The sequence below is a fragment of the Papaver somniferum genome, unplaced genomic scaffold (genome assembly GCF_003573695.1).
Source record: "Papaver somniferum cultivar HN1 unplaced genomic scaffold, ASM357369v1 unplaced-scaffold_35, whole genome shotgun sequence".
Lineage (NCBI taxonomy): Eukaryota > Viridiplantae > Streptophyta > Magnoliopsida > Ranunculales > Papaveraceae > Papaver > Papaver somniferum.
The window spans coordinates 4,658,762-4,668,257 of record NW_020645971.1 but is presented as its reverse complement, the minus strand read 5'-3'; the positions used below and the strand labels follow the sequence as shown (position 1 = coordinate 4,668,257).

The 9,496-nt window shown below is 36.8% G+C and overlaps 1 protein-coding gene across 1 annotated transcript; it reads right to left on the bottom strand.

The window, feature by feature from the left end:
• Positions 1-3,207: 3,207 nt before the first annotated feature.
• LOC113342227 (SUMO-activating enzyme subunit 2-like) lies at positions 3,208-8,663 on the bottom strand. Its single transcript, XM_026586831.1, has 11 exons — positions 8,427-8,663; positions 8,258-8,347; positions 7,547-7,630; positions 7,234-7,452; positions 6,182-6,283; positions 5,392-5,850; positions 5,031-5,260; positions 4,596-4,689; positions 4,338-4,520; positions 4,145-4,242; positions 3,208-3,914 (listed from the first exon to the last, which is right to left on the bottom strand). Exons 1-11 carry the CDS (start codon positions 8,457-8,459, stop codon positions 3,545-3,547), a joined length of 1,962 nt encoding a protein of 653 aa, XP_026442616.1. The 5' UTR covers positions 8,460-8,663; the 3' UTR covers positions 3,208-3,544.
• Positions 8,664-9,496: the final 833 nt, after the last annotated feature.

Sequence of the window (9,496 nt, the reverse complement as noted above, 5' to 3'; positions counted from 1 at the left end):
TGTTCATTCTGGATTCTATTTACAATACTCTTAAATTCATCCAAATTTTCATTCTTATGTTATAAGTAGGAAACCCAAGTGAATCTGGTGTAATCATCAACCATTATCAAAGCATGTTTCTTCCCCCCAGCCGTTGCTTGATAGATTGGGCCAAATAGATCCATATGAATTAAATCAAAAGGAATTTTGATGACATTGTCTCATGATGATTATGTGGAATTGTTTACCCTTTGGACAAGTACCACAAACACCATTGACTCTAACACTAATTTTGGGTACTCCCCTGACAAGTTATTTATTAATAATCTTACCAAGTAAGCAATAATTGATGTAGCCAAACCGTTCATTCCATAGATGAGTCTACTCCACCTTAGTCAAATTGCAATGAAGATTATACTTTAAAGATAACAATTATTTTTTCCACGAATGCCATGAAAAGTTACTTTTCTAGACGAGTCTTCTTTATCACATCCTTCAGTACTGAAGACAATTCTATGTCCTTTGTCACAACATCATACCTAACAGAATGAAGATTAACAGTCATACGTACACAACATCATGAATTTCAAGTACTCTAGGCAGATTGCTCGTCCATTTTTTGCTGATGTGGAAACCACTCCTGTCTCCAAAAGTTATAAGTCATCCTTTGTAGTCATCTATGTTCACGAACCAAGAGAGATCTCCTGTCATGTGTCGACTACATCTATTATGAAGAAACCATTGGAATGGTGAACTGATTTAAGAGCAAATGCTTCGAAACTACCTGTATTGTATTTTGTCAGATTTTCTTAAATCTTTTGATTTCAGACAAAAGCATTTGAGCTTTCTTATGAAGATTTTGAGTTATATTAATCTTCAGTCTAAATAGTTTTATATGTATGTTGATAGTTGCCATTTAAGCCAAAAAATATACCAAAAAAACATACATAAGAGACCGTTTCGGAGACTGATCTCGTGGAATTAATATTTAATGGTGACAGAGACGCGCCAGGTTTTACAAAGCTGATTCCTCGCTTATCACATGATGTTCGAAAATTTTTTAGACAAAAATCGAGAGATATGTTTCTAGGTTCCTCAAGAGACATAGATTTTTTCTTTTCTTTTTCACTTCCAAACGGATTTCTGCAAGAGCAATTTTAGATTCATATAACTTTACGAGAGTATCCTTATTAAATTTGATTTGAACATCTAGTTTATCTTGAATAATTTCTTATCTTCTGAATTCTTCTCGGAGATCAGATCCCTGATGTAAATTCCACAAAAAATACTTCAATTTTCGTTACCAATCGAAATTTCTAATGACAACGTGTATCAAAAAATTTTACCCAGTTTGTGCACAAGTCATATGAAAGGGTTTTAAAAACACAATCAGGTTTGTACATGAATCACTCCTATTGTTGCACGAGATCATCATGTCGGTTGTGACACCAATACATGAACTTGCTATGATATCAATTGAAAATGAGAGGGAACCAAGTACACCACCAACTTTTTTTAATCTATGGGATTTGGAACCTGCAGTACTTTTAACAATTAAAAGAATACAAAATTTTCAATATGGAAAGTAAAAGTGCACACACACACACAATAAAAAAATTGTTAACGAGGAAAACTGCAAAGCAGAGAAACCCCGGAACCTAGTCCAGAATTGGAACACCATATTGTATTAAGTTGTTGATAGGTGTCTAAAACACCTAATTTTTTATCTAGTATTTATGCTTTCTTTGCTAAGTTTTCTTGTAAATTATGTATCTTATGTTTGTTTTTGAGTATTTAGGTACTTTGGAGTCATTTGGAACAAAAGAAGAAGAACAAGACAAAAAGATGCAAATGTTGTTGGAGACAAACTATTTCTTATTATTTGCTTCTATTTCTTAATTTTTGTCTAAAAAGCATGATCCTTACATTATTTCCTAGGTATTGAAGCTACTTTTGATCCTTCAGAAAATAAACTGCTTCATACTCGGAACAAATACTCTCTTGATCTGCTTAGAAAGCATGACTTACTAGGTTGTAAACCATGCAAAACTCCAGTGGCGTCTGGTCCAAGAGTATCAACATATGATGGAGTTTTGTTGAAAGATGCAGCATCTTATAGAAGTTTGGTAGGTGGTCTTCAATACTTAACACTTACCAGACCTGACATTAGTTTTGCAGTAAACTATGTTAGTCAGTTTATGCATTGTCCTACTGATACTCATCTACAGCTTGCCAAAAGGATTCTCAGATATGTTAAAGGGTCTCTTGGTCAAGGTATAACTCTCAGTGGTACAGGAAATTGTTCTGAACTTGTTGCTTACTGTGATAGTGATTGGGCTGGCTGTCCTGACACACGCAAGTCTACTTCGGGCTACTGTGTTTTTATTGGGGGAAATCTGGTTTCTTGGTCTTCAAAAAAGCAGCATATTATATCTCGTTCTTCTACAGAGGCTGAATATAGGGGATTGGCTAATACAGCAACTGAAATATTATGGCTATCCTACTTGTTTGAAGAACTTTCTATCACCTTGTCCAATTCCTTGCAAGTTATACTGTGACAATCTTGGTGCTGGAAGCTTAACTGAAAATCCGATATTTCATGCTCGCACTAAGCATATTGAGGTGGATTACCATATGATTCGAGATTTAGTAAAATCTGGTTTTCTGCGCGTTTCTTATGTTCACACACTCAGTCAGGTTGCTGATTTGTTTACCAAAGGCTTGTCCAAGTCTCAGTTTAGCTTACTGAAGAACAAATTGATGCCTGTTGTACGTGCATCTGTTTGAGGGGGGATGTTAGACTGAATCATATATCCGTACACTGTACGGATTACTGTCATGCAGATAATCCTAGTCGTAGGATTTAATAACAGCTGTTATATCTGCTATAACGGAATATGTATTTTACTGTTGTGTCGGTGAACCTCCTGTAATAGTCTTATATTCCTGTTGAGTCATGTCTATAGAAGAGACAAGTCCTGTATCCTTGAGAACTACATTTTCATTAATCAACTGATCACCATTCTTACACACGGTTCTCTTGTAAGTCGATAATTATTCACAATGTGGCTTAAAAGAAAACACCCGACATTAAAAATGAGGTCTCACTCTCACAGCTGAAGGGATGAAAATCAGCCTCTATGAGCAAGGTCTCCAAAATTATTGATGAACACAAGAAACACAAGGCTACTTACCAAATGAAAGGGAAAAGAAATAAGAGAAACATATCGGGCAAGAAGAGATGTTGCTTCCTTCCCATAAACAGATTATAGAAAATGAAGAATTCCAAGGAATTAGATTTAACCCAGACTTGGAACGCTCCACAGTGACCATATCAAGCCACCTCTTCTTTCCTTAAAAACAAATATACTCCCTCCTACATGGATGCTTTACGAGTATATATCTATAAGATGGATCAGCCGATTACAAATGATTAGATGCAAATAAACTATGTTCACCAGGATTACGATCAGGAAAAAGAAAAGCAAAAGCCAGCTCTATATTGTTACAAAATTAGGAGGAAGAACTAGAATGAACAACGGTCCTCAGCCCTCAGCACTTGTGGCTACTGCAATCTTTTCTTCTTGCTGACATCAGAATTGCCATCAGTGAGCATCACAACTACATCTTCCTCATCCACAACTTCTATTTTTTTCTTACCACAGTAGCCATCACCAACACTTGAATGAGCTGAAGAATTTGAATTGGAAATTTCAGATAGCTTTCTTTTAGCTCCGGCGGAAACAAATGCAAGTTCTGTTGGAACTATTTCTACGTCATCATCGTCCTCAGCTTCTACCACTGTTGATTGAGATGCACTTGATGTGCTCGCTCCATTGCTAACAGCCACGCTATCATCTTTTTCCTTAGAGGGGGCTTGTGTCCATCCGGATAAAACCATCCCATCAGGTTCCTTTTCATCATCAAATTCATCTCTGTAGTTTTTAACAAAGAATCATTACCCTTCTCAACCAACAATTAAGACGTGTTTCTAAAACAATTTTCAAAACTCTAATGATGCGGATAGGAGATTAGTGAACTGTTAGCAACCTTGAACAGGTTTTAGTGTAACTGGCTAACATCTCTATATCATACTGTCTGATCTAATTATTCCTGGAAGCTCCATGATGAATTGAAACATATGTACAGATTTGGTAAAACAAACCTGTGCTTGATATTAATATTGCACGTAAATTCCTGCTGAAGATCCTCTACAGTAAGCACCGTCCCACTAGTAACAGGAGAAGGAAGCTCAGCTAGCACCTGACAGAAAAATGACATAAGCAAATATAAATCATCATTGGACAAATGAGCAACAGTCCCAGTTAAAAACTGAATCAACACAAAGTCTAGATTACCTTATCAAGGTTTGCTGTATAATTGGCCACCATAGCTTGGTCAAGATCATCTCCAACCTCGTAGAGGAGAGCTGACCCGTGCATGATTAAAGGAAAACACATGCCAAGCTTATTCTTGACAATCTTTTCAACAAAGTCCCGCAACTTCGAAGAGTTTGTATTAACCTCAAGTGACAAGGGGGTCTTCCATATAGCACGCAATCAGAATGTTGTAATCAAGAAAAAACAAGAAAAACAAGCCACTGACAATAAATATACCTCAGAGCAGACATAACACGATTTGTTTGGCTCAAATGGCTCTACTGGCATCAAAAGCATCTTTCTAGATGGATGTTCAAGGCAGTATGTCATCCTGCACAAACAATCAGGTGAGCGTAGATTCAAGATAGATGTCTAAATATGAACCAAAGATTGAATTTGCTAATGAATTTAACTTCTAAACACAAGTTTACTTCATATCAATTCCTGAAGGAAAAGGCCGAACTGAGCTACACAATTGAGTTAGATATGAAATTTGATGCTTACAACCACCTGATAACTTAAATGGTTAACATATAAATTTCTAAATCGACCATCAGCAACTTCAGACCTAATAAAAACTTACTAATTGTTGAAGCACAAAAGAAACATCTTTATGATGTAGCATAAAACAAAAATCACTCAACAAGTGAAAGAAATGCTTTGATCCCGAACCTGCAGTTGTTTGAATTACTTTGAAGCACCTTAATAGCCTCAATCACAATCAACCCAGCAATAATTGCATTTGTTGTCGCAACTGCATGCACAATATTCCCCGCAATACCTTTAGCTTCAAAAAGACTATGCAATGGTATACCAAAAGAAGATGCACGAATATTTGCAGCAGCAGTGACGAATTCCACAGCTAACTGATCATCCTTGTCGAATATCAGATTACCAATTTCCTGTTAACCAAGCAATACATGAAGAGTTAGTGCTGTTACATACCTGAACGAAAACAAAAGAAAGAAGCAACAGCTGCAACCAAAGAAACCTGTAACCAGTACAAACTTCAGAAAAAGGAAACAAACCAGACCTTATCTCTTTTTCCAAGAAATATTTTCAAAGCCTCCAACAAGATTTTTGAATTTTCAGAAAGGCTCCAGATATCCTGTGGATTCTTCAAACTGAGAGAGGCCGTTGCAGACACTGATGATGGGTTCTCAGTATCAGACACTTTATCAGCATTTCCATTACTCTGGATGAAACCGTTGGGGAAAACATCCTTGCTGTAAATAGGCCTTGGTCTATTTCTGTTTTTCCATGTCTCCTCATTACTTAAAGCCACTTCAATGTTGTATCCAAAGACATGATCGTATATTCTTCTCCCATACTGCTCTGGATCGTCACCCTCCCTTCGTTCAAATACATCCTCTGCATGTTCTGATGAGCTAGAAGCATCATTTGAACGTACATTTAAATCATTCTCCTGAGTCTTGTCTCCAAACAACTTAGCAAAGAGCAACTCCTTCGCCCAAACAATACAGTGAACAAACTACAAAGAAAGGAAAAGAAACAGCAACATCAGTTGATGGATGGCAACATAGAAGAAGTGCAACATAAGAGAAATCACCAGCTTCTATACGAATAACAGATATATAGAAAACTTGACAACTACCACTATGAGATATTGCTCACGCTCAAATCTATGAGGAATTCACAGCACAGAAGTGGCAGCCAAAATCAGCTATGTATTCATGGTTGCAACTAAAATATAGAATGATGCAACACGACTGCAATGCGATAGAAATAATTTATTCAAACTATAATATGCCAAACATAGGCAAATCATCACAAAAGCATCCAAAAGCCGCTCTTCAAATTACCTTTGATGGAGTACTAGTAATGGTGCACACGGGATAAGATTTTGGAGTGGGCTTGGGTTGACATTCATAGCACTCTGTTTTACCCTTGATATGCACAGTTACCTGATAAGAAACATTTATCCATCAGAAACAAACAAATAAGAAATGACAAAAAAAAAACACGAATATAAGCATAACCCCTTCTGATTCTGCTTCGACCGAATTAAACCGATAAACTATTTGCATAATATTATATTATACTTTACATTGCACCATTTGGATACGATACCTACAGGCATGTATCTTATATGGCATCCACAATGTGAGTCAATCAAAATGGAACTGAGAAATCCATATGTTGAGCCATCTAAGTTAACTTTAACTTTAACTTCATTACCAAATTGAACCAAATATAACAACTAACAACAATATTACTCAATAGCTCAAAACAATATAACCCTGATATCCACTACAGCTAGTTCATGACAAGATACTAACTTTCTGAGATATTTTGTTTGTAAAACAAACAACCTACGAAGCGAAGCAAGAAAAACGTTTCAAATTTATGGTAAGGTGTACTCCTTCGGCTATTACTCAAATTGAACCAAATATAACTTCATCACACCAACAAACATAGATAGAGGCAACAATATAACAACTAACAACAATATTACTCAATAGCTCAAAACAATATAACCCTGATGTCCACTACAGCTAGTTCATGACAAGATACTAAATTTCTGAGATATTTTCTTTGTAAAACAAACAACCTACGAAGCGAAGCGAAGCAAGAAAACCGTTTCAAATTTATGGTAAGGTGTACTCCTTCGGCTATTCATTATTTTCTGTCACCATTTCCCAGATACTACGGTATCATAGACCAAATGACAAACACATTGTAAATAAGACAAGAAGCCATACCTAGCATTACTTTTCAATAATAAATAATACAAGGGATAAGAGAAATTCATTCTCATGGACATGAACAAAATATGTCTGACCAAAATAACCCAGAGAATTCAACAAAGAGAAACATAGACAAGACCAAAATACCATAACAAACACATTATTACCTGTCCCAAGAACCCAGTAGTTCCACTTTCTACCAGAGGAACATCAGCTGCCAAGCAAAGGCGATTGACATGCCGCCTAGCATCTAAATTATCAAGGCCATTCAAGACAACATTAAATTGCTTAAAGAAGTCCACATTAAAGTCGGGATCTTTCACATTTGCATGGTAGGGAGTTATGTTTATTTGAGGCCTAAATCTTAAGACTGCATCTCGAGCAACCTGTTGATAATAGATAAAATGTTATAATCAACAGTATCTCAATCAGTGACTACAAAATAAAACCCCAATATGAACCCAAATGACATCCACTTACCTTGGCCTTAGACTGCCCCACATGCGATTTTCGAAACAAAAATTGCCTGTTGAGGTTGCTCACTTCAATTGTGTCCATGTCAATCTGAAATATAAAATTTTGTCATTTTTTCCTTTGATATTTTAAAATAAAATCAACTCCCTTGCTAGATCAATAGCAGCTGGGCATTAATCCAGCTAAACATGATTTGCTAAACCAATTCAAGTGGCCCTTCATTAAATACATAATTACTTAACACCAAACCAAACATAAGATTGTAAAAATAAAACCAAAAGCAGCTACTGAAAGGAAATGCAAAACTCACCTACAACATAGTTCACGAATCTAGTTTTTGGTATTCATAGACTATACCGGGCAGCAGATTGTGCCAACCATGCCCACATGCTTAGTGAAATAGCATCCTCTAATTACAAAATGAAAAAACCTAAAACCACAAAAAGAACCCCTCCCTCCTCCCTCAAGAGGGAACAAAAAAAAAACTCTGTCCGCACACAGTTTAACGAAGTTGGTATCATAACACTAACAAGTTCTTCACATCACATTTGAACACCAAACCAATATGCCCTAATCCATATGCAAGCACTGATTCAACTAAAGAAAACTAATCTAACATTCAAATTAGGTTTTAAGAAACCATAGTTTCAGTAACAAGTAAAATCCCCAAATAAACTCAACCAAACGTCATGAAAAATAAAGATCAGAGCAACTCACAATGTGAATATCTTGAAACCCAGAAAGAGCAAGTGTCTTAAGCAGTTCACACCCTATTCCTCCAGCTCCAACCACCAACACCTTCGAACTCTACACAGTTTAACACACGGACACAGAGATTACTTAAATTAAGTTCCAAAAGTGGATTTGTAAAGAGAGAGAGACGTACCTTGATTGACTGTGACTGCTGTTCTGACGCCATTAGAGTAGAAAACCGAATCTAGAGAAAGATATGGAGAAACTGAAACTAGGGTTTCGATTCGAGTTTTAGAGAGAGAGAGAAAATCAGAAAAATTAGAAAAGAAGAGGGAATCTAAAAGGGTTGCCCCGAAAGGGTTGTGGCAAGAGCGCCAAACGAAAAAGAAAAACGCGACTAGTTTTCTCCATTTAACCCCATTTTAAGAGAGAGAAGGCTCGGAGAGAAGTCTATGGTTTGATTTGTACAACCACTGTAGATTTTAATGTACAACCACTTCTTGTTGTCGAATAAATACAATACAGTTAATATACCATCGGATTAAATTGTCAAAGACGTCTATGGTTTGATTTGTGATGTTAATACATTGGGGAAGGCTTGTGTTGTATTTTAGCAAATCTCCGTTACGTCTATGAACCTTTATTTGGAACTTGGAAGATCGGGGAGAGAACACCATCGCTCGGCAATTTAGTCGGATCAGTTTCTGGAATCGGCGAGTTGAGACTTGAGAGTACTGACTCGTGAGAGTACATCGACTTTGTCAAGTCAAGCGTCTGACAACTCGAATTATTTTCTTTTTGTTGCATTTTAATTTGGCATTTTTTTATAAATGGATGGACAAGGTAGACGTTGTGGGCCGCACGCGCGCTAAACTGATGTATTCAACGACTATATAGCCTTGGCCGACAGGTCCTGATAATTTTCGAAAATTTCATCGTGATGGGGATAGATCATTACAATGGACCCTGTCCAAAGGTAATCCAACAATCAGACTCGATTACCGAACAATGTTGAGCGTTAACACGGTCGTTAGTAGTATCTTGCGAAGTGCCCTTTTGGGTGGTAAGTCGTATCTATGGACTTTTGTTCATGTGTACGGACCATTCGCCAGGGTCAACTCTTTCGATGGTTATACTCTCAGCATGCGAACTTGTTAAACAACCAGTTGGCAGACTTGCTCTGTCTTCTAGGCAGGGATAAAGTGAATATGTTACTTTAACGGCCGTAAATACGTAAACCCAACTAAAGCGGTGTGCTCACTC

Bases quoted from the DNA above. Each gene is read 5' to 3' on its own strand.
- LOC113342227 (XM_026586831.1), bottom strand. From the start codon at position 8,459: ATGGCGTCAGAACAGCAGTCACAGTCAATCAAG. The intron at 7,453-7,546 runs GTAAGTGGATGT...TATTATCAACAG, and splicing joins TGGGGCAGTCTAAGGCCAAG to GTTGCTCGAGATGCAGTCTT. The intron at 5,261-5,391 runs GTCTGGTTTGTT...CTTGGTTAACAG, and splicing joins TTCTTGGAAAAAGAGATAAG to GAAATTGGTAATCTGATATT.